The following is a 25,633-nucleotide window of genomic DNA, read 5'->3' on the forward strand; positions in this document are numbered from 1 at the left end:
TGTGCTCTCTGCTCTTATCTCACGGGTGTAATGCAGAGGGGAAGCATTTGCATGATTTGCACTCTGCTACAAATACTGCAGAGTTTAAAAATGGACAAACAACCCCATCTGTACACCTTTGAATATATGTGCTTATAATAATAATCAGTAATGTAAAATTGTGATAAATCTTGTTTTGCAGGATGAATGTGGGGTTTTTTTAAGGATTTGAAAAGTAATCATGGGTATTGGCATCTGTAACTGCATTTTTCTGCTGATTCATGTTTGCTTTTTATATGGGTTGTTTTTGTTTACTTTTCAAAAAATTAATAAGCCATTTGTAAGATAAATGGACTACTTGTTTAACATCCACTTCATAGTAGCTGTATAAGTAAAGACTTTGTTAGTTATGTTTGAGGTTCCTGGGCCACTTGCTAGGTCAAAAATGTAGTTCATTGAAAGGAGAGTCCAGAAGATGTGTAGATTTAAAGGACTTAAAATTCACTAAAGACTTCCAGCAGTCAAAAATAATTGAATACATATGTGATGCATTTTTTTTAAAGGTTGAAGTTATTTTGCTTTTTACTTAAAACACTCTTGCTGTCTTTCTAGATAGGAGCCAAACAGGCACATGCATTAGGAAATAGCAAGTGTTTGGAGTGTCTGACACACTTTGGGTGCAGCTTAAAAGGAAGAGGGATGAAATTGCTTGGACATTCTTCTGTTCCAGCATGAAAAAATGTCTTAGTCTAGTTCTTTGTTTAGTTCAAAACATACCTTGATTTAGTTCAAATGATATCTTGAAACAGCCACAGTCATTAGTGCTTTTTGATATTAGGTTGTAGCATGTGGTGGCATTTTGAAGAAGAAAATCTGGTTTTGTACTGATGATGCATTTCAATGTGCTGATACAAAGCTGTCTCAAGTGAGATAACAGTGTAAACATGGATACCTGTCACAGCTATTTATGGGCCTTTTAAAGTTCAAGCGCATCATTCAGAACTGATACTTCTTACTGGAAGGATGCGAATTGTGTGAAAATATAAGCTGAATACGGAACACAGTTCTGCTGGTAAGGTTTTCTAGAAGGATCTTTGCTGTACTGCTCTTAAAACTGATTACTCGTTTAGCTTGGTGTGGCTTTTTTGCCTTTACTGTAGATTTTTCAGGGATGATTTTTCCAAAGGGAAGCTAATATCTCTCAGAAGCTGAAAGTTCCTCTTTTTTAGAATGAATCAGATTGTGCCAGATTACTTCTTAAAAAAGAACTCAAATCTGCTAAGATCTTTCCGTTTCAGAAGTAACTTTGGGAGGTAAGAAATGTTGACTTTTTTTCATGTTCAGGAGGAAAAGGTTAGGAAAGCAAGCAGGTATATTTCTAGCGTGGTCTCTCTGGTGATTTTGCCTCCATGCTTCAATAAAGGGATGAATATAGAATTGGTATTCTTATTTTTCTGAAAACTTAGTCTACTAAAACTAAAGTTGTGATCTAGACAAATAGCAGAGCTGAATTTAATAGTTCAGCTGGCTTTGAAAGTGCCTGCTCTTTTTGACAATATTTTCTAATTGAAGAAAATTAGGAAATCTCCTAATTTCCATACATTGACAGCTGGTGGTTAACACAGTATTTCATCCTTATATCAGAGGTAGGTGGTAGCACAAGAAGGCACATTAAATCCAGGAACACAGGCAGGCTGATAGCTTCATTGTTTTAAAATCTTTTTTAACTTGATCTAGCTTAATGTATTACTTCCAGTTCAATGATTTACATCCATTTGTATCAGCTTAACAAATTTGATTCTAAAATTACTCTTGAGGCTTCCCATTTCTGTCTCAAGTATGCAAATACATTGAAGCTTCTAGAAGATTGTAATGAGAGTGGGAAAACAAACTAATTCTATTGTGTATTAAGTTTTTGTAAAACTTTAAGTGTTATACAGCTCTTCTCACTAGGTGGGTAAAGCTTCTAGCTTCATTTTGTGTATGCTGTTGGAGTTGTAGAATAACAAGACCTTTTGTTCAGATATTATTGTTCAGTATATTAGAGATATTGAGAGGTATGAGGTATGTGATAACTATCCTCTATATTTTGCCTTTGAGGCTGGAGGAAGTGAGCCAAAAACAAGGCAAAGCAGCTGTTGGATTTTTTTTTTTATTCACTTAGGATGAATGGTTCTACTTTTATCATCCAGAAGTATGTTACAGGCATGGAAGTGTGTAAGGTGACTTGAGCAGTTACTGTGTCAGTCATCCCTGATAACTAAAATGTCATTTTTATCAGTTTACAGTTTTGGCTACAGGGTTGATCCAGACAAAGTTGCAGATTTTTGTAATGTTTTCTTCATTCATGATTGTAACTTGTATTTCAGCTTCTGGAGCCAGTTTGCCACCAGCTCTTTGAGTTCTACCGCAGTGGTGAGGAACAATTGCTACGGTTTACGCTGCAGTTTCTGCCAGAATTGATGTGGTGCTATCTTGCTGTCTCAGCCAGCAGAGATTTGCAGAGCAGTGGATGCATAGAAGCTCTTCTCCTAGGAGTTTATAACTTGGTTTGTATTTCAACGTTTTATTTTGGAATTAAAATGAAGTGATTATTTCACTTGCAACTCTTCAAATCCGTGTCTGTCAGAAATCTACAACATGAACTTTCATTCTTTGGTCAATATTTTCTCTGCTCTTTGTATGGTTCTTGAATATTTTGTTACTTATTTCTTGGTATTAAACTCACATTTCTAGGTGATCACCATTTCTTGGTGATTAAATCACATTCAATCACATTAAATCTTGGTGATTTATCACAATTTCTTGGTGATTAAACTCATATTCTGCTTGAGAAGTTTTCGAGGCACTGCATTAGAAATTGTTGCCTGTATTTTGTCTATCTGGACTAAAACCACAAAAAATTTACTTTCGACTAGTACTTGACTGCTGAACAGCTTGCTTAGCTTTGACAAATTAAAGGTGTCCATTTTGAAATAACCGTGACATTTTAAAAATACTTTATATGAAAATATCATGTTGGTTGCTGTATCTCTGCTTTGAATTACAGAATTAATAAGGAACCCTTAAAAGCACCATATTTTAGTCTTTTTATGGCTATTTTTAAATACTTAGTGTTTTATTATGTCTCTTGGGAGTCTTGTCTGTGTAGTTTGTTCTGGTTGTTTTAGGAAGGCTTTTTGTGAAGCAAAATATTGATGAACTTCATCTCTCTTCATCTGAAAATCTGGAGAAGACGGCTGCTATCCATCTCCTAGAAATAATCATAGGTGTCTTCAGCAAGCAGGTGGAAATGTCTTTTTCACCCAGGAGTCTAATTTAAAAGACCTGAGCCCTTACATTCCACTCCTCTTGAGGCAGAGTACAAGCTTTCTTCCTTTTCTGTATGCTTAGTTGTATCTGACAAGAAGAGCATTCCTGAAAAGCATTTGGTCTTATCTTACACCTTAAGGCAATTCACACCTTTATATCCATGGTGAAGTAATTTAAGGTGGTTCATGGATGTGGCTGTAATCACTTGTTTTTCTCCCAGAAGAGATTACATTTACAGTTAAGTTTGAAACCAGTCTGGTAGCATCCTGTCTTAGCTGAGAATTGTTTCTTTCTCAATTAGTAACTTGGCTTTCCATCTCCAGCTGCCTGGGGTCATAAGAATTTCACAGCAAGCTTCTCTAGGAAGCTGTAGGTCAGCATGACTTTTGGGAACTTTTTCCCTGTTTTGCTTTAAGACATAAGGAATGCTTATGTTAAAACAGTGCCACGGTACTCACTGGCTTCTTCCCTGCTGTTGGTGTTGCATTAATCAAGATGGTATTGTTCTGTAGTATATATTTTGAAAAGGTAATAGGTGACCTGCTTAGATACTTATTTTCTCTTTAACTAACTACTTTGTTTTCAAAACCAAGAGGAAATACAAAGCCTAATATAAAAGTAATTCCTATGTAAATATGTACAATGGACTCTTGCAAACTTAATATGTTCAGTAGGAGTCCTGCAGTTTCTTACTGAAGGAAAATGAAAAATGAAAAATATTGCTCAGAATAATTCTAAATTGGCTACATTGTGAGACGTGGAATTATTGTGGCTGAACCTTGAGATCATGAACTGGATTGTTCTACCTTCAGTTTAGGGATGTACAGTGGTAGTGCATGCAGTTGAAATTTTTTGCTTTCCTAGCTGTAGTTATCAGGGTTTTTTTAAATACACTTTAATACACATCATACACTACAAATACATCCTCAAATGTACTCCTGAAACTTAATTACAAATCTGATTATAATGAAGAATACAAATAATAATATTTTTAGAATTTAGAAGTTTGGATGTAGCCATTTTCTTTCCCTTTCTCCTATATATCGAGGAACATGTTTTCCACATTAATCCAGAAGCAATATTAAAAATTAAAGTGTCAGTGTTTTATGTGGAGAGTGGAGGAGCTGTGCAGCTTTTCAGAAGGAGCAGCTTTGTGTGCCCTTTTAATTTTTTCAGTCTTCCTTTACTGCTTCGTATTTTAAGACAGGAGTTTTAATAATTACTGTGTGAAGTTAGACCTTCAGCCTTCTAACACATGGGTGTTAAGAGACACTGAAATTTCTCTCATGATTATTACTTCTGGATATGTGAAATCAGCTGCTGAAATTTGCAAAAGAGAAAAGTAAAATCTAGTGTGTGGTGTTTGTTTTGATCAAGTCTGCTTTGGTTCTTTAAAAAATTTTTATTTGAAATACTTCAGTGCTCTTCTGTGCTACAAAACCACATCTTGTTTTGCCTTATCCATTAGTCTTCTGTTAACTTAGAGGAGCAAGAAGTCTGCCAGCTACTGCTGTGGTGGTATCTTTCAGGAAAGCAGCTTCTCTAAAGCTTTGCATCCATGCTTCTTTTAATTCCATGGAGTGAGTTATCAGACTTGGGCTTTTGATAATGTTGTGATCTGCTGCTGTCAAATCATGTGAGACTGCAGTCATTCCAGAACTGTAATATTTCCAAAACAAATTACTTGTTGAGTGCTTACTTGATGGTTAATAGTTTTCAGAACAGCATTATTGATTGTTCACAATTAGCAAATTGTGTATAATTAAAAAAAGATGATGCTGTTTTAAACATGATGTTTCCTCTTAGTGTTTTTAATGTGGGTTATATATGCAAATGAATGTGACCATGGCCAAGTTATTTGAAGAGTTTTCATAAACAAAATGTGTGGCGATAAAAAGCAAGAGAGATAATTTCTAGCTTGCAGCTTGGATTGTTATAGTATCCCTATCAGTCCCTATAATAAGTAGTATTTAACACCTTAGGATGTCTGTTTTCTGTAGTACAGTGTAACCATTTATATCTTCTGTCTTTTTCAGGAGATAGTTGACAAAGAGGGACATAACAAAGTGCTGAGTTTCACAATTCCATCTTTGTCCAAGCCTTCGGTCTATCATGAAGTAAGTGACACCTACGAAGTGAAATTCCTGATTGAGAAGGGCAGTGTTACCATGATTGTCAGGGGTCTTTGCCAATCAAGTATCTCCCCAGGCTGCAGGCATCTCACTGGCCAGAACCTGAAGGGCCGTGGAGTTCAAACCAATGAGAGCATCAGACAGGGTCTTTGAAATGCCCTATATGCTGTGGGGATGTGTTTGTTAAGAGCAAAAGTGAAAAGTAGTTTTAACACGTTGTATGATGACATAGGAACATCTGAGATTTCTGAATACTGGTAACTGGTCTCTGAGGCCTTTTCAAGGTGGAATAGTCATAATTGCATAATACCCATGCAGCAACTATGTATTTTTTTTCTTTTCTGAAGCCATATGCCTTATTTGGTGTAAAATTAACAGATAACATCTGAACGGTCAGATAACATTAAGCCTGTTGAAAATTCATATATAAATGTGGTGATGCTTATTGTTGGCTATTTTCACTTGCATTATAGCAAGATTTGAGGTGGACAGGCTCTGAATGACCCTTTTTTTCTTCAGCCTTCCAGTATTGGCTCCATGGCTCTCACTGAAGGAGCTTTGTCGCAGCACGGTTTGTCCAGGGTTGTGTACAGTGGACCTCATCCTCAGAGGGAGATGCTGACAGCCCAGAACAGGTGAAATTGTATCATGGGGTTTTGCTTGAGAGTCTCTAATGGATCTGAGCTTCTAATTTTTGGTATAGTTGCAGACTGAAGGAGGATAGGTGTATGTTGTGTTTTGTCATGTGTTTTTTTTTTTTTTTTTGTTTTTTTTTTTTTTTTTAATTATTATTTTCCTAAACACGTGTAAACATAGATGCAGAAAGATCAGCAGGCCATATTACTACATGTAGGGGAAAAGCTTACTCAGTTGTTGATGAAATTGAAATACAATGCCAGATCTGTTCAAATAATTCTTTAAAACTTCCCTGTAAATTTGTTTCCTTTTAAAAAATAAAGTTGGTAATGGAATTCCAATGTTTCTTTCAAATCCCAGGTTTGAAGTGCTGACTTTCCTTCTGCTCTGTTACAATGCTGCCTTAAGCTACATGCCTGCAATGTCTCTTCAGTCATTGTGTCAAATTTCTTCAAGGTAATTTCTGTAGGTTGTTTACTCTTGAAATGGCATTACCAAATAGAAGTGCAGTCAGTTTGGAATTTTTTTATAAAAACAAGCTTTGAGTTCCCAAAGGCCACTTTTAAACTTGACTTCTCCTCATAGGTGTTTACAGCTGCAGCTGCATTATTTGCTTTTAAAGTGTCTCTTATATAACTTTGGGTTGAGATCTCAAAATGGGGAACAATAGCCTAGCTTATATGCAGGTTAAGCTTCTCCTTTAAGAGGAGAAGTCAAAGAGAACTGTTTGTTTTTAATAACAGTAGTTGTAGTTGTGTTAACTAAAGAAAACCGAAGTGTCTTTTAGAAGTGTGGTATATTTTGCATTGCAGAAATAAATAAATTCGGATGCTGTGCATGTTTAAACTTTCTTGTAATTATAGTAGGTGTTGAAACTAGACATACATCCATTTTTATGGATACATTGAGCATTTCCAAAATCAGCTGTTGCTTCAAAAAACCAAAAAAACAATGGCAACATGCCCCTCCTGACCTCAAAACAAAGCCTACCTCAGCTTTAATTACAATGTCTATTTTTTGATTAATATCTTTTTTCAAAGAAGAGAAATGGGTAGTAAGCATGTTTGTCTCTGGATTTTCAAAAATGGACTGTATGTTAAGGGAAAAATTAGAATGCTCTCCTTAACCCAGGAAACCCAAGAGACCAAGAAGTCACCTGCAGCAACTTTTCTCCAGGATAGTTCCTAGGCTTCTCTCACAACTAAAGCATGATAATGGATGCCTGTAAGATTGCCTTCTCTTCAAAGGAGGCAAGAGACTTTGGAGTTTGAAGCACTTGGCAATATTTACAAGAGTAATTACAAGATCTTTGTTAGATAAACTGCTTCAGTATATGAGGTAAAAATACTTAGAAGCTAAGGATTGTGGAAAGGAGACTGATGTTGGTTATTCTGCTTGATTAGGTTTTTATTGTATTTGGAATAAATAATTTTTAAAATGTCCAAAAGAACCCCAAGCAAGTTACCAGTAGATGCAAGCAAGTCTTTCTACTTCAAAATGTTGAATGATTACTGAATTATTTAATGCTATACAATTTAACTTCTTTCATTGTTCTTTATTCCTGACTGGTTTTGTCATTCATGTTTCTCTGCTTACTGAAAATCTTACCCTGACAGTAATTTAGAATAGACAGCATGCTAGAATACAGGGACTATGTGTCAGAAGCCCTGAATATCTTTCAGTGTCCTGTTTGGATGTGGTGAAATCTCTATTCTGCTATTTGGATATTTAGAATAACTCCTTTAATTGGTTTGAGCAATGGGAAATTTAGGGGGTTTTCTTTAAATCTACAATGAATGTGTTTTCTTCCAGTAAATCTAATTCAATTTTTATCACTTTCTTAAATTACAAATATAGATTGTAAATGTGAAAATTACGGCACAAAATAAGTTGTGCTGGTCTCAAGTTGTAAATCCAGTTCTTTTGCATCTGAGCAGCTACTAAGTCTCTCTTCATCAGAATGTTAACTTACTTGGATGTCATTCTTGCATTTTTAGAAGAAGTAACTCAGGGCTTCTAGAAACTGGTCACTACTGGTGAAGTATTGAAAGTCTATAAACTACAAAGGTGGTTCCACATTATTTACTAATGACAAATGTATGATTTCTTTAGAATTTGTGTCTGTGGATATCCTCGCCAACAAGTGAGAAAGTACAAGGGAGTCAACAGTAGGATTCCAGTTTCATCTGAATTCATGGTGCAAATGCTAACAGGGATCTATTATGCCTTGTAAGTTGATTTTTTTTTCTAATAGGCAGACAAAATAGAGAAATGCCAGCCTAATTTGTGTACTTGTTCAGACAAGCTGCCTTGGAGGCATTTCATTTTCTATGGGCAGATGTGTGTAGCAATAAGGGGTCCTTGGGAAGAGACAGTTCTCCAAGTAGTTGAATGAAGTTACCTGTGTCATACTGGGAAAAGATTGGTGGAGCAGCATGTGATAGGTGTAACTGCTGATGGGAAGAAAATACTGTAAAAACCCTTTTCCAGCCATTGTCTGCTGTCCACATTTCTGCATGGTTAGTTTTGACATCAGTCTAGTTAAGGAAAAGAGGCTATATTTTTTCTCTGAAATGCTGATGTCATCTACCCTTTGAAAGTCATGTTAATGTATGAAGCTTACTCAGTAACTGGAATAATTGGAGACTGGTAATACAGGAATACTCAAAAGGTGGAGTAATTTTAAAAAATCCTGATTGTATTTCAGAATATTTTGTGACTAGCTGATCAACAGCTAATTATATAATTTTTAAACTGCTTGGGGTGGCCAATGAAAATAAAACTTTGTCTCCATGGATGCTACTTCAGTGTTCTCTAATTTGCAGGCTTACTGCTAACAAACACAAGTAATTCCAGTTCTCTAAACTGAACTCTCAAGGAGCACCAGAGCTGTGAAGGTTAGGTGGCCAAGAAGGTTTATCTGTTGTCATAGATGTGTATTATTACATATAATTTTACTTTTGCAGTTATAATGGAGAGTGGGATCTGGCTCGTAAAGCTATGGATGACGTTTTGTATAGAGCACAGCTTGAGCTGTATCCAGAACCTCTGCTGGTAGGTATTTTATTTTCCACTCAACAGTTTGTTGAGTAGAATTTTTAGCCTGGGAAATTCTTGCTGTGAGCATGCATGATACAAGATGATACCAGGAACCTAAAGCTGTGTGTGTGCTTGTGCAAACACTACACAGGGCTTATCACTGTACTTAGTCATGGTGTTACGTTTCCTTGTGACCAAGCTGTTTTCAACAGAACACTCCTAGGTCTTCAGAGCTAAGATAATGGTGCAGCAGAAGGAATAGCCACATCTTGAAAGTGGAAACTTTGTTTTAAGAAAGTGGCAAGTATAAGTTCTGAGAGTTAATTGCAACCAGCATTCTTTATAGGCCATGCAAAAAGGTGGCGTGCTTTTTGACCATAAATTGGAGTTGTACACAGTATTCTTCTTGAAATAGGAAGAATCACTGACAGAGTTCTTTTAAAATTTGAACCTTTGTGATAAGAACTTAAGTGCATCTCTTCTGTTGTAGGTTGCTAATGCAATAAAAGCTTCACTGCCTCAGGGTGCCATGAAATCTAGTAAAGAAGGTACAAGATGCATTCAGGTTGAGATTACACCTACTTCATCCAGAATATCAAGAAATGCTGTGACCAGCATGTCTATAAGAGGGCACAGATGGAAAAGGCATGGTAAGGAACACATTTTGCAATGAATTCTTAGCTTTTTCCATGTTTTCAAAATAAGATTGAGGATTTTATTATTTCACATATTTATTGCTTATAGGCAAGCAGCAATTTGGAGGTTATTATTTTCTTGACTGGTGAGTGGGAATCTCAACACAATTCAGATGAAGTATATTCTTTATTTCCTTAACTATGTTTTGAAAAAGACACAGCACACACAAACCCTTTTTGTTAAAGGGAGGTGTACACAATTAGTGGTCCCTCAGAAAATGATGTTTCTGCTTTCTTCTGAAAACTAGTTTTTAGTACCTGAAGCAAAATAAATATTTAAGAACTTTATCACAGAACCTCATCCGTTTTAAAGTACTCAAATAAAAATAGGGTTTAAGGATGGAGGGGTAAATGACTATGTTTTGGTGTTATAGTTTAAGCCCACACAACAAGTAAGCCCCGTACAGCTGCTTACACACTCCCTACAGTGGGATGGGGGAGGGAACTGGAAGAGTAAAAGTGAGAAATCTTGTTGAAATAAAGCCGTTAATGAGGTACAGCAAAAGCTGTGCCTGCAAGCAAAGCAAAACAGGGAATTCATTCACCACTTCCCATGGGCAGGTAGGAGTTCAGCCGTGCCCAGGAAAGCAGAGCTCCATCAGGCCTAACAGTTACTTGGGAGGACCAACACCAAATTTCCCCCCTCTTCCTCCTTCTTCCCCCAGCTTTGTATACTGAGTATGATTATACTGAGTATGAGTATACGGAGTATTACATGGTCTGGGATACTGCTTGGGTCAGTTGGGGCAGCTGTCCCCACTGTGTCCCCTCCGAGCTTTTGGTGCAGAAAAGGCCTTGGCTCTGTGCAAGCGCTGCTTAGCAATAACAAAAATACCCCTGTATCAACAAAGTATCAACACCATTTCCACCCCAAATCCAAAACACAGCCCCATACCAGCTACTGTGAAGAAAATTGTCTCTGTTCCAGCCAAAGCCTGTATATTTGGGCAAACTAGTTTAAGGGCTTCCACGAAGCAGAGCACAAGTCTGGGCTGAAAAGTAGGAAAAAATGGTGCCGAATGTACTGCAGAAGTAGCGGTACCTGCAAGAGATTCTGTGAGTCTAAATATTGTATTCCTTCACCTTTGCCATCTTCAGGTGAGGGAAGAGCCATTGGACCAGGGATCAGAATTGGCAGTTGTTCTGTTGGGACTGTAATCCTGGTAACGGGCTAAGAGCATGTGTGTAGATAAGAGTGCTTTTCTAATAGGTTCACTGAAGATTTTGTAGTACCATTAAAATTTCTGTATGATGTTACAAAGTGAGCTTTTGTAGTATATGGACACTTAGAAAAAGTTTGCTAAGTTATGTGTCATAAATTGGCCAAGAGGTAATTCAGGTAAGTGTTGAGAAACACTTGGTGGTAGAACACATTTGTAGTACTAGTACCAATAGTAAGCTGCCAGAGAAGGTGAAGGACAGAGAAGAAAGGAAAAACAACCAAATTTCATTTCAGTTGATTAAAAACTACTTAAAACCATCAGACAGACCTGAGGAGCAAAACATTAGTGTCTTTAGTGAGATGGAGTAGCAGGTCATTACTGGCATCTCAAGGCTGCTAAGAAACATTATATTTTTCTTTCTTCAGCCGTAAATTTATTAAGCATGGATTATTGACCAGATGCAAGAAAATGGTATGATGTCTTAGCTTTTAAATGGAAAAATGCCCTCTGAAGCTTGGCAATTTTGTTAGCTATTATTTTTGAGTGGTTTTGAAGCTTCTTCAAATGAGATGGTGGAGAGTAGCACAGATCAAGGATACTGAGTGCTAGGTCATCCAGAGAAATTGAAAGTGTATTAAAAGAAGGATTCCCTTTGTGTTTACAGGAGAAAATACAGGAGACCAAAATGGTACAAAATGAGTATTGGATACATCCTTATAAGAATGCAAAATTTTCAGCAAATACAGAAATAGAGAACTTTCTACAGTTATTGCCTCCTTGCAGGGAGTGTGGCTTTGTGGAGTTTAGGGATAAAAGTGTGTGACAGGTGTGCCCTGCAGCAGATAACAGTAAGGTGAAAGGGAAATGAAAATACCAGTTGAACTCAGAAGTGGAGTGGAATGCTGTGTTTTATGAGAGTCTTATAAAGTAGGACAAGTTGAGAGAAACAGCAATAATCTAGTTAGTGCAATCCAGGCAAGGAGTGAGTAGTCAGTGTTCAGAGATGAAGACTGAGAGATTAAGGACTTGTTCAAAGCAGCTCATGCCAACATTTTGTTTGGGTTTCTGTGAAAATGTTGGATTTGTCTCAACCGTACAGGATTTAATGAGGAGGAAGAAAATCACTTGGTAGGTTGGAGTGGAATACGTGGCAGGTTGTGGGAATAATTATAAATTTGAAGGCTATGCAAAGATTAGGCTGATTAAGAGTCCAAAGCTGAATCTCTGGTATCTAGCTATGTGACTGCCAGTTGTGTTCTTTTACATGGTAAATATTCCATACATAAATCACTTCAGCTAATCTCCTCAAAATTCTCATAAAATCCTAACAAACCTTTTGTTTGTGACTTGGACAGCCTTTTTAAAGTTAGAGTGGATGGTCTCCCATTTTCAAAATTCTTACTAAACTAATTCAGTGCCACATAATGCCTGAGGAAAGAAAGATATGAAATACATCTTCACGATTGGCATGCAGAAATAATAACAAGGCTTACATGTGCTTGTTCAAATTAAAATGAATACTGGAATTGGTAAAAATTAGATAACAAACCTTGTACCTCTTGACCATTATTCTCTCTCTCTCCCTCACAGTGTAAGAGGAAAAATGTATTTGGGGGATTATTTTTATTTTCATTATAATAAAAATTAGTGTAAATGGATCCAGAAGTCAGAGGAGCCAGCAGAGAGGTATTTAATGTTATACATTATGTGGACTAGAAGAACTGATGAAGCGAATTATCTCTTGGGGAAACAAGGCAATTTTCAATCACTACTTATGTATGTAAAATAATACAGAAAAACCCCAGTGAATCAAATTTCCAGCTGAGAAGCATGAGCTTTATTTTCTTTATATTTTAAAAAATTAATTTTACTATAAAAGTTTTCAGACATTAGATCTTGCTAGCCTTTGCTAGAACTCTAGATTGAAGTCAGTTTTGAACAAAGGTTGACTTAACATTGAATCTTCTTGTGATACTTAACCCTGTAATTTGTTCATTAGGAGCAGTTACTTATAAGGACTTTTTAAATTCAAATAGTAATGTGAATTTGGACTTCACAGATAGGTACTTTAGAGGTGCTAAATGTGAGGGGTGGTTTGCAAAATAGATCCATCTAATCACAAATGGATTTTGTTTATGGAGTGAGCTGATACTAGCTATTACTTAGCAACAAATTATTTAGTGCTGTTGGATTGGATTGTGTATAAATTATCACACCTGAAGGGGAGCATTAGCTCTTGTTTGTAGAGGTGTGTGTAAGAGAAATACTCTGATGTAACAGACTGAGAAAAGCTGACCAGATGTTGGTGAGATACATAACACAAGAACAAAGACATCAACTAGTGAAGAAGGACAAGAAGGTACTTTTTTCTTCACTGCAGAAATTGACTTTCATGTAGTACACAAGGTTTAGAAATACTAGTCTTTGAATTCTCCCTGTGAAGAAAATTTTCTTATTTTTTAACAGTATTAATTCCTGAAATAATTGTAACTTGCAAGAATCTGAAGTTAATGCTAATCTTAGGGTATAAGCCTGGTGCTTTTATGACTAATTAAATATGCTAACACTGTTGTGCAGGACGTGCAGCTTGAACTTGTGGGGGTTAAAATTGAATTGCATTATGAATGGGCAGTTTACCTGTGCTGTCTGAGGTAAATTATCTAGGCAACCGTAATAAGGTAGACTATAATTTTGAATTAATTTTAGCTATTAGTAAACATGAAATGTATTTATCAAAGTTCGTTGTACTACTCAAAGCATACAGAAATGTAACACCAAATCCATTTTCCTTCATCTGCTGTGGGTATATTTATGTTAACAATCAAACTGACATCATTATTAATTTTTATCTCTACACTGTTCAGTAGTGTCCTTGTTTTTGTTTTTGTTTGTTTTTTTTTTTTTTTTCTTTTCTTTTTTTTTTTGATTACATTACCTTGTGCACTGGGCATTAATAACTCTCTCTCAAAGGCTAGACTTCCAGAGCTGTCCAGCTTGAAAGCAGTATTATCTTCACCACCAAGCACTATGAAGCTGAAGGTTTGGGTGTCCTTAAAAGGTGTAAAATAAGGCGGGTATGCTGCTCTGGAGGGTGTGGATTGTGTACTCTTATCCCTGCCCCAAGACTGTAGCTGCTGTGGTAGACAGTGTTAATGGGTGTTTAGATACCCCATATCCCATTCTTTCCATTAGCTTCCTCCTGTAGTCAGTTAAATTCAGAGAAAGGTATATTTCCTTTAGACCTAATTATAATGAGTAAAACTCTTAACTTTTTGGGTTTTTTTTTTCCTCAGTTCATTGTAGTAATGGTTACTCAGCTGTGGGAATGCAGCAGTATTGGGTGAAGTGCTGATATCACAGCTGGATGTTACATTTAGAAATGCACACCACCAAATAACCATAACTAGGTAATGCTTTTATACAGAATCTTCTATGGAAGAAAAAAATCTTCCTCTGTTTTTTCTGATTTCTGCTGTGTACTTTGAGTCTTCTTTCTTTGGAGTTGAATAATCAGTGCTTTTCTGGCAGTTAAGCTCTGTTCTGTCCTTTCCTCCCTTTGGGGCAGCAGGAAGGAGTTTCAAAGACTGCCATTGCAGAGGGAAGTTCTTCACTCTGGTGAATTTAGAGCACTGAGGCCAGTCAGAGCATTGGTCTTCTCACTAACCTTCTGCTTCTGTATTTTTAGGAAAAAAAAGGCTATATTTGATGGTGCTTTCGTTATCATAATTGTTTATTTATTGTTATTACTATTCCAGTTCATGGTGCTCCTTGCCACCTTTGCTACTGAAAATAGAAGACTTTTGCAGAAAGAAAATGGTTCTATTCTGAGTTTCCTCCAAAATATAAGGAATTTAGTGAGAAATAGCATCAGCTATTAATGCCATTTCCTTTGGGTGGTGCAGCTTTTTAAATAGATACTTTGACTGGTCATTTATTAGTTAGAAAGACTTATTATTAGAATTCTCAGATAAAATAGCTCTTACACCAGGGGACACTGATGTCCATCCCTGCCAGAATAACCTTCTGGCTCAGTTGTGGTCAGTGCAGACAGCACAAATGGTAGTGAAAAGCCCAGTGCAGGAGCCACCTGACATAGAATTGTACTGTGCCTGCTCAAGAGTCTTCAGTGTGGGGACAGGAGGAAGAGAGAATCCCCTTGAATTAAAGAGCATTAGAGCTGCCACTGTGAAAAAACATCTCACTGTAAATTCCCCTGGTTTTGGACTTCATACTGTCAGTTCAATGTGCAGCCAGCTTCTGTCATGTGCAGTAGCAGACTGGCAGTATAGTCTGGGTGTCCTTACTCAATCCTCTGGTCTGAAAGAGCTGCATTACAAATAAAATAGGGACTCACTTGAGCTTTATTCTGAGCTGTGCTTTTAGTGCATTTTTAGTCTTGTCAAGTTTCTGTGCCACAGTGCTCTTCTCAAGTAGTTTTTCTGGGGTATCCAGAAATACCTTTCCAGTTGAAAACAGTTTTTTGAAATGAAGGAAGAAAATGAATATCAAAGTGTGCTTGAGTTGACTTTGTTGTTTCATTCTTTGTTTTCAAGCTGACCAAGGTGCAGCATCATGGTATTTTATGTGTAGATTTTCTAGTCTTGAATGATAATATATGAAGTTGATATGCCATTTCATTGTAAAAGTAACTTTCACTCTAGCATGGGGATATAGAGAATATAGTCGTAAAGGGAATTATGAACTGTTCTTTGATTTCTGGTAATCTGTTTCATGATCCTCAGAAATTTCAGTTTTGAAAGATCTAGCATGGGCCTTTTCAGTATGATTCAGGCCAATAACTGGAAGATTGAAGACTGCCATTTTAAAAATAAAGTAAAATTCCATACTTGCTAATGTTGCTAATTAACAAGAGGTTAATATATGTACATCTGCTTTAATTTATAATGCTTAAGTCATCTGTATCTATTGGCTTTTGTTTCATGTTTTATTTCAGACATCTTCTGTTTGTTTGTTTTTTTTTTCTTATCCATCTTTAATTCTAGAACAACCAGAGAATGGTAATGATGCTACTGAATTGGGCAACTTTATCATACCTGAGATTAGTGTCACAAGTGTGGCTGGAGAGAGGACCGGGAATGGGGAAAAGAGCAGAGCTCTAGCAGAGAATGATGTTCAACATTTACAGGGAGTACAGGAAACAGCTACAGATCCTAGAACTGACAGCAAAGGCATGCCAGAAATCAGGAGGCAAAAATCTGTAAGAAAAATGATGGAGGATGGAATAAACTCATCTGGCAGAGTGCAGTTTTAGCAGAGCACTTGTAGCTGCACCGTAAGGTACCGCTGTTGATTGAAAGGGTCACTGCTGCATGTTTCAAGAATTAAAGGATGCAGTTAATATATTTGCATGTGTAATAACACAGTTGCATGTATTGCACACAGCTTTGTCTGTGCCACAGACAATGATGACATACTTACAAGTAGATGTATTTAATCTGGAGAAGATACACCGAGACTCAACATACCTTTAAGTTTATTAAGCATATTTATGTGTGTTTACAAAATCCAGTGATCAGTGGTAGGAAAAATCCATCAAAATCCATCAAAATGGGTGTTAAAAATATCTTGCTATGTTACTCAGATTTCCCAAATTCTACTTTTCATGGTGTACTGCAGATCTCATGTTGTGCTTGAGTTTCCAACACTTACCATCAGACCTGTGATGCAGAAAGTGACCTTTCAGTCCTAAAGCATTCTTGGGTTGCTAAACATGCAGGTGCCATAGAGTGTCCTGGGGCATTGATCACATACCTCTGTAATTAACAAGCTTTGCCAAATCCTGTAGTGGATCACTTGCTCAAAATAAGATTTACACTTTTGTTTTGTTCTGTGTGGTACTTTCTAATCTCTAAGTTTCTAATTTCCTGCATGAATTAACAAGACTGCTTTTTTTTTCCTTCAAAATCACAACAAAATGAGATTGGGGGCATGCTTTTTGATGTAGTTAATGCGGCATTACTTGCTGTAACTCTATATCCTAATGAAACTTAATTCCAAAATGTCATGGAATAGGTAAGCGTTGTCTTCTCTTCTACTGCTTTATGGCTTCATGCTTATAAATATCAAAATTGAACAATATGTAGAAGCAATGAATGTGAGACAGTCAACTGCTAATTTTTTATTTCTGTTTCTACCATGCAGATAATTCTGACTTAGCAATTGAAGAAGAACTGATAGAAGTATCTGAAACCGATGAAGGGTTTTACTCTAGGGCTACTTCTGGTACAAGTCAGTCTGCCCTATCTAACAGCAGCACCATGAGCAGCAAGAACCTCATAGGGAAGAGCCAACGAAGGTCTGGAGGAAGCAAACCTGGAGGAAAAGAAAAAGAAGGGGAAACCTGCAGAGAGCATTTATCACGGAAACAAACTCAGAGAGCCATGAGTGAGAATCTGGAGCTTGTCTCTCTGAAGAGACTGACCCTGACAACCAGCCAGTCCCTGCCTAAGCCTGGCAGCCATAGCCTGGCCAGAACAACCACTACTGTGTTTAGTAAATCCTTTGAACAGGTCAGTGGTGTCCCAGTTCCAAATAATCGTGGTGGTGTCTCTGGTACAGAGGCAAACAGATTTTCAGCTTGCAGTCTTCAGGAGGAAAAATTGATATATGGAACAGAAAGAACAGATCTTCCTATTTTAAGCAAACAACCTAATCAGCAGCGACCTCCTAGTATTAGCATAACTTTGTCAACAGATTGATATTAAATTGGCCAGTATAAAAAATAAATTACTGAGACTTTATCCTGATATTGGTACATTAAGCTCTTAATATGCCATACGTTACTTCCTTAAGTCTCAAATAAATTCTTACTTGGCTCATGTTTGACAGTAATAGTGAATAGACAACAGTTTTAATTATTTTGAGTCAACTTCTAATACCTTTACAGCTTCCTGAAAAGCATGAACAAGCATTAATTGGTTGCTTGTCACTGGCCAAGGTGTGTGGCTTCTTACACATGTACACTGTAGGAACAAATAGGGTGTCTCTCCCAGATTCTAGTTTTTGTCTTCCACTTGGCTTAGGCAAAACTGCAAGTACTTAGGGTTTTTTTAGAAGGAGTCTTGCAGTATTGTCATGCAATTTTGGAAGAGCATTGCAAGAACAGACGTTTTCTTACATGTGAGCTGTGCTTACATGTAAATTTAAACTAGAAGCATCACTTCAGTGTTTGGTGTTCTGGTCGCTTTTGTATTGGTAGTTAGTACACATAGCAATGTTCATACTTCTTTATGCCTGTATAAGTCCAATTTTAGATGCATTTTGGTTTATCTATATGTCTTCAAAACTGGGCCTAAAGTAATACAGCAGCAGAGCTTGTGGCTGGGAATTATTATCAGTTGCTGTAGTAGTCACTCTTAAGACTCAAAAACTATGTGACACTCTTTAGGATTCTTAAATATCAGTTCCAAAACTACTCCCTGAAAAGTCAGTCATCAGTATTTTTATTGCCTGTGGGGAAGAGATGTGCTTGTGTACCAATGTTATGTAGAAATATGAGCCCTTTGCACTGACTCAAGCAAAGCAGGAGTGTGAATGTGCTTAACAGGAATTTCATGCTTGGGACTAAGAGAATACTACCAAAGGATGTGTACTTTCAGTAACTTGCAAGCACAAAGGGGAACCATAATGTAAATATAAGTAGCACTGTAATTCCTAAGGTTTTTATATCTATTATTTTTCTAGTTCAAAATTCTAAACCAGCAACCTGTTCAAGGTTTTACCTAATCTTTAGCCTTCAGTGAGTTTGACAACAACTTTTATAATGTTAAGATTTTAATGAAAAATGGACATTAAAACTTCTTATGCAGAAATCTGAAGAAGCAGTTGCTGACAAAGCCACTCCAGTAGCAGTTATTAGCTGATGAGCAGACAATATATTATTATGGGTGGAGAAGTAGGATGAAGATCTAAGGCATAGTTGCTCCCAACTGTCCAGGTTTCTGCAGCTGTTAATCCATTATTGTCAAGAACATTGTAAAAAAAACAAACACTAAAATTCTGGTAGACTTTTCCATTTGCTTGGAGATAAGTTTAGATACTTTTGACTTAAACTGAAGCACAAGTAACTTTTAAACAGCTAATATTATTTAGGTTTATAGCAATTAGTGAGCTGGTTAACTAATGAAAAGAGTAAATAAGTTGTATAATTGTACTAGTAAGACCACAGACTGGATGTGTACATTCCTGAGAATGCACCAAAGTATGCAGAATAACCCTATCATTCTGTAGGTGTTCATATTTACCCACGAGCCTGAATTTAAAGGAGTATGCCACAATTTCTCATTCTTCATTTTGTTGTGTGACACCATTCTCGTGTAGTAATGCAGTACTTCACCTTTTTCCAGTGAAGTATTTTCCTAATTTTACATGAAAACTTATATTCCTAATGGATAAACTACAAATTTGCCCTGATTATTTTTTAATACTGACCAGTGAGAAAAACTGGTTCTTTGAAGTTGTTTTTGTAAATACTTTCTACAGCAGAAAATTTAGCCTCTTTTTTATAGGCTTTTCTGCAGTACACATTAGACAGGACATTTGTTTCACATTGACAAATGCATCTGGCTGCTGGACATGTATAACCACGAGCAGCAGCAGGGTGTTAGGCAGCTGATAGTTGGCATTGCTTGTCTCTACACACAGTGAATGTAGAGCTCTTCCTTCCCTTGAAATTTGATCTAGATGTTGCAAAGAAGTAACCTGCAAAATTTACAGCAGTTTCCTAATCCACTTTTGCAGTGTAGAATCTAAAGAACATATTAGAAAAAATTTGCAGTAATTTAAATTGACATAAAACTAGAATAGATAAACAAAATTGCAGTAGACAAATATTTGTTGTTATGGTATTAGTTGCAAGGTAGTGTTGAGGGGCTAGAATTTTTGAGAATTCTGCTAATTTTGCTTTGTTTAATTTAATTCATAATTGTGTGTTATCTCCATGGTAGACACTCTTTCAAGCTGGGTGTTGGTATAAAAGATATTTATTATACTGGGAAGATTTAGCTCTAAATAATTAGGATTTCAAAATAGGATCTAAAATGCCATAAAGTGTAGATAGGTAACATAATGTTTCCAGTTCTTTTGGCCACAAGCCAAAAGGTGTTGAAATGAAGTTTTTTGATCCCTTTTTTATCCAGCTGGTCTGGCTTGAACCCAAGACATAAGCTCATATTGATACAACTAAAATAATACAAATCTTCATACTTTTTTGAGAAAGTGATAAAAGGAGAGGTTCTTGGTACTGAAGACTGTTCTGTCCATACATATGTGGTGTCATATAAGCATGTTTGTATTGGTCTCTGGAGTAACTTGCCCAGGGATGAGTGTGTTTTTGTGAGCTGACATCCCACCTTCATACTGATTGAGTCTAAAGCATTTTTTTCCTGAGTACCAAAAACAAACCAAAAAAAAAAACCAAAAAAAACAAAATGAAGGGCAAAAGGGAGAGTGAGGGCAGAATTCTTTGTTGACCAAATATCCATGGTGCAGGATTAGGAGAGGGGTGGGAAGAGTGATGAGGGAAGTAGGGCAGGAAGCAAATATTTCTAAAATTGTCAGACTCTGGGGGTTTGAGCATTATCCAATCACTTCAGAATGTCAGATGGAAAATCTTTGTTAAAGAAGTAGATGTCTTCTAACAGTGTAAAGGAAACCATTAAGACACCACATATTACAGTCTGCCCGGGAGTGGGTAGTTCTGATGAATACCTTCCAGACATACACAGCTGCACCATTCTGCAGGGAAAATGTTATGTAGGAGTGAATCATCTCACATTGTAATCAGAGAAGTTGTTTCAATGCTGACGTTTATAACTGACCTTACTGTTCCAAATCAGAGGACACTGTTTCCAAGGATGGCTTTGAACAGCAACACTTGCAAAACTCATTGAAGCCGAGAAGAATTATTTTTGTTGTGAGAATATGTAACATTTGGGCAAAAAGTGTATGGCCTCTAACCACTTGCTGTAGAGCTGCAGTGACTTTTCTGAATGGATTTAAATGTCTTGAATTGCCTTGATTACCTAACAAATTTGAAAGGTACAGAAATAGAGCTATTTTAGCCACACTTCTCTCTAAGGAGGTTTCCTATGAGAAAATCTAGACATTTCTAATGTAATTGTCCAGTACCTTTTGTTGGTGTTTGAGGCTGTATATAGATGTATCATATATTGCCTTTTGTATTTGTATAATTCTACTTCTAAGACTAGATGTGCACATTTGATATTCCCTGAGGTCTGTGGAATATCTGCATCAGTCTATAGATGTATGTCTTTCATGTGGGAACCTGAATTTAAGCAACTGCCACACTTTCATTCTTCAGCTCATTATGTGACACTGTTTTAGAAACACATTTTTTCACCTTTTTTGTAGTAAAGTGTTCTCTTGATTGTACATGAAAACTTACATTCCTAATGTATAGACTACAAGATTGTCTTTTTAGTGTTTAATAATTTTGGCAGCAAAATAAATTTGGTTTTTTTTGAAATTTCATGATTTTGTAAATACTTTGTACAGCAGAAAATTTTGCCTCTTTACAGACTTTATTGAAATACACATTACATAGCTACATATTTGTTCAGTTTTCATTGTACACATCCAGAAGTTATAGTAAGGTTGACTGCATTACTTAAAATATGCTGAATACCTATTTTATACAACACAGGGTCTGCAAATGCAGCCCTCTCAGGGGGGACACCATGGCTGAGAAACGCTGATGGGTGAAGGGTGAGTTCAAGCAGATGAGTTGCAGATTTGGCAGAAGCAGATGGTGATCCTGTCAGTAAAGCAGCACTACTTGGGCAGATTGGTAATTTTGGTGGTGTGAATAATAACAGTGTTTTGATACACAGCCATAATGTGCACTGTGTCCAGGGTAGCTCTGGGGGCTGCTCTTGCTGGTAACAACAGAAGCAAAGGTGGCAGTCAGTACCTTGGCCTTTTCTGTCAGCAGCTCCTCTGCCCCACTCAGCTGCGGTGCCTTTATTTCCCCTAGTCTTCCTGTTGCTGATGATCTCTCTGCTAAATCTTTTTTCCCTTGCCCTTCACCTTCCTTGCCATATTCCACTTAATTTGGGGGTTGTCTTGTGGGGGTTGTCCACCTGTGCACGCTTGGATAGTGCACCTCCCCAGGTGGCTTGCTCTTGCTTCCACCTCTTGTATGCTGTTTTTTCATGTCTAGTCAGCAGCTCCTGCTTCATGCTTCCATGCCTTCTGCCACCTCTGCTTGCTTTTCTGTGTGTAGCCATAGACCATTCTTAAACCTGGAAGAGGTGCTTCTTGAACATCCTCCAGCTCTCCTGGGCCTTTCTCTCTAAGATGGTCTCCCATGGCCATCTGCAGAGAAATTCCTGTGCAAGGCAAGCTCTGTTCTGTAGGTCCAGGATTGTGATCCTGCATTTAGTTCAGGGTTTTTTTTTTCCTTTGCCCTTACAAATGTAGTCTCTGGTGCAATGCTGTAGAGAAACCTGGTTGAATGAAAGAGCTGTAGTAGAGGGCAGCAGTGGGAGATCTCACTGCATAGTTTCCTATTTTTCGAATGTCAGTGTTTAACCTGCGTCTTGAAAGAACAAAACTCAATTTCCCATCATTTAAATGGGTGAGAAGGGAAATCTGATTCCAAGCATTGGAGTAGGTAAAAGTTTTCCTTTGTGAAAGGTACAAATTAGACTCAATGCTCTGATTGCCCTGTAAGTGTGTAGGATTTGCAATTTCAGTTATTGTGAGTGAAAGGCATTGTTTAAAATGGGCTCTTACATCGTTTCAGGGTCGAATAGCTATTGATTAGTGAAAGACAACATGGATTTCAAGAACTTTTCTCTTCCCAAAATGTGGTACTCCAAAATACTGCCTGTATTTGGAGGATGAGAATATAGCTGAGAGCCTGCTGGACAATTCATGGGGAAAGGGGTTTTTGAAGGTATTACAAGCAATTAGTAGCAAGTTACAGAAATCACATTTGTTCCTACAGACTTCACAGCTGGTTGCCTGCACTGAGCTTGTAATAGTTGTTTTTCATGTTTTATGTTAATCTGGCTCTGTATTAAAGATGACTTCAGTATGGGGGTTTTCTCCCAGCCCACAGCTGCCAGGTAATAAATACACCTGCTAATTCAGGGTAGTGGGAAGAATGTCACCGTGAAACTCCAGAAGCCTTTGTGAAACAAGCCTTCACATCGCACGGTGCTCGCTTCATTAGCTTGATTCCTAAAATAAGGTTGTGTTTAGTCATCTGTTACTCTACATGTGCAGGGACAATACAGAAATGTAATGGTGCGGAAGGACTTGTGGAAGTCAGTCTGAGTCACACAGCACATCTGACAAGCTGCCTGCTTGTTTTCTCATCAGTAGTGCTGACTAATACTGGCAGTCCCCCACATAGACTGGCTTGGTCTGGAGTATGATGCTAGGTTTTGTGCTGTGAGAGGGCACGTTTCAGAGGGGATAAGAAATGTCAACTTCTGCCTCCACAATGCACAACAAAGTAAATGAAGGTGTGTCACGTATTGGTATAAGAAGTCCTTGGTGTGGATATAATTTCTGCAGTACAAATAGTCAATGAGAATAATGAATGTTCAGTGCTTTCTCTGGAAAGATACTTTTTTCATGCATGAAAGAATGGAATCACAAAATGGTTTGGGTTGGAAAGGCCCTTAAAGATCAACTGTTTTCAGGCCCCTTGCCATGGGCAGGGATGCCACTCACTAGACCAGGTTGCTCAGAGCCCCATCTAACCTGGCCTTGAACACTTCAGTGGTGGGGCATCTGCAACTTCTCTGGGCAACCTGTTCCAGTGCGTCACCACTCTCACAGTAAAGAATTTTTTCCTAATATCTAATGTAAACTTACTCTCAGTTTGAATCCATTACGCCTTGTCATGTCACTAAATTCTCTTGTACATCATCTTTGATTTCACTGAATCACTTATTTAAAAATTACATATAAAATGTGTGTGTATGTGTGTGTTTATTTTACACATTGTTTTCCTCTTCCGCTATCAAGGTATGGAGATTGTAGTACTGCCATGCAGACTGCTGGAGCTGGCAAAACCTTGGACCAGCACTGGTGTCAGTGACTTAGGATACCACGTAAAGTAGATGTAGCTAGGCAGTGAAAGGTTGTATTGTCACTTGTATATTTTCCTTGTGGTTTTATCTGTCAGCAGTAAATTGATTTGAATATAAATTGTAAAGGCTCTTGAGGTTATTCCTTAAAGATGTTTTCTTTTTTTAAAAAATCACAATACTCCTATTTTTTCCTTTTGCTTTTTTCGTTGGCAAAATGCATTGTGTTTTCATTATTGTTAACAACCTGCAGTTCAGACTTCATTAATAATTGGGAGGGAATCAGGATGGTATTATATATGTTAGCATTTTGTGAACCAACTGTCATACCAAATGTCATCTTTCAGCAGGTTGTCTTGCCCCTCAAATGTTGGTGTGTAAGAAATAAGCTATAATAAATCAGTAGAACTACTTTCAGAAGGTAACATCATTGATATTTCATTTACTTGTTAGTTCACTGGGATTTATATTCCTCATTTCAGCCATTAGAAAATACCAATCCAACTGCTCTTTAGCAAATGTACTGATTTCATCTCTCCCTGTATTGACTGGAGAAAGATACAGGCACTGTCAAACTGATTCAGGACATCCTGAGCTAGGAAAATCCTTTCTGATGCCCACGAGGTGTTTATCCCATGTCTTTCTCCCTTCTCACCCTGAACAACTGGTTTAGCATTGCTGCCTTCCTACTGATTCTGACTGAATTGAATCCCTACATTCCCTTTTCTTGCTAAATTAAGCCAAAAGAAGCTTTAGCACAGCATCAGTGGCTTCAGCAGAGCTCTGAATGTCAGCAGCTGTCCCCTTTGCTAAAGGCCTTACAAGCAGGCAGATGTCTAGGAAGAATAGATCTGGTTTAGTGGTTCTCTGGCCAGGCTGTAAAGATCAGCTTGAAATAATGTGGACAGGTCCTGGGATTTAGGATTCAAACTGCATCTGTTCAGATTATAAGACTAATCATGCAGTAGTTGCATTTTCAGCCATTTTCAAATGTCCAAAGTAGGGAAGGAGGAAAGAAATAGAGCACAAATCTCTCTCTATCATTCTCATTTCTGCTATTTTTGCCTTATGATCCCACTTAGAAGTATGCAATACCTTTACCAGCTTTTGAATTTTAATGTGGAATAGCAAGCAAGGCTGTTACAGCTTCCTTGGAAGTGGATGGTACGTGTTCAGCTCTAGCTGAGTCCCCTGACAAATCTTGATTCTTAACTATATGGGTTGGGCAAGAGCTCCTTGACTGTCTTGCATACTTTATCAAATTCATATCTTTAAGCTTCCTTGGTTATCCATGAGAACTTGCTTTTTACTGCTGCTAGCATAGGAAGCCATGCTACAAAAACACTGAACAATTCATGCTAGTTCCCTGCTTTGGCATCATTGCACAAAATAAAATGTGCTTATGGACAAACAGGAAATTACTGAGCAATGGATTTCTCCAAGATCCAGACTTTTCATAAAACCTGGCCCGTGTGATACAGACTGCAGCACAACACATGGGCCTCATTCTCCATGAACCACAGGCTGTTACTGTACCTGAGGAGCCATACTGGATGAAAAATGGTGATGTTTGGGAGCACAAAGAGTTTTGACAC

General features: G+C 37.4%; 1 protein-coding gene across 4 annotated transcripts in view; it reads left to right on the forward strand.

Annotated features, from left to right (window-relative positions):
- Positions 1 to 21,463, forward strand: part of HYCC1 (hyccin PI4KA lipid kinase complex subunit 1) — a 44,056-nt gene extending 22,593 nt beyond the window's left edge. For 2 of the 4 annotated variants that reach the window (XM_068208966.1, XM_068208957.1), the window contains exons 4-11: positions 2,349 to 2,528; positions 5,328 to 5,408; positions 5,943 to 6,058; positions 6,420 to 6,515; positions 8,172 to 8,288; positions 9,026 to 9,113; positions 9,589 to 9,748; positions 17,119 to 21,463. In XM_068208966.1, the coding sequence (XP_068065067.1) occupies positions 2,349 to 2,528; positions 5,328 to 5,408; positions 5,943 to 6,058; positions 6,420 to 6,515; positions 8,172 to 8,288; positions 9,026 to 9,113; positions 9,589 to 9,748; positions 17,119 to 17,675 (1,395 nt within the window). In that variant the 3' untranslated portion in view covers positions 17,676 to 21,463. Of the gene's footprint in view, positions 1 to 2,348; positions 2,529 to 5,327; positions 5,409 to 5,942; positions 6,059 to 6,419; positions 6,516 to 8,171; positions 8,289 to 9,025; positions 9,114 to 9,588; positions 9,749 to 15,959; positions 16,255 to 17,118 lie in introns of all 4 variants that reach the window. The other 2 variants (XM_068208984.1, XM_068208975.1) reach the window with 2 other exon arrangements.
- The last annotated feature ends 4,170 nt before the right edge of the window (positions 21,464 to 25,633 follow it).

The sequence above is a fragment of the Anomalospiza imberbis genome, chromosome 1 (genome assembly GCF_031753505.1).
Source record: "Anomalospiza imberbis isolate Cuckoo-Finch-1a 21T00152 chromosome 1, ASM3175350v1, whole genome shotgun sequence".
Taxonomy (NCBI): Eukaryota; Metazoa; Chordata; class Aves; order Passeriformes; family Viduidae; genus Anomalospiza; species Anomalospiza imberbis.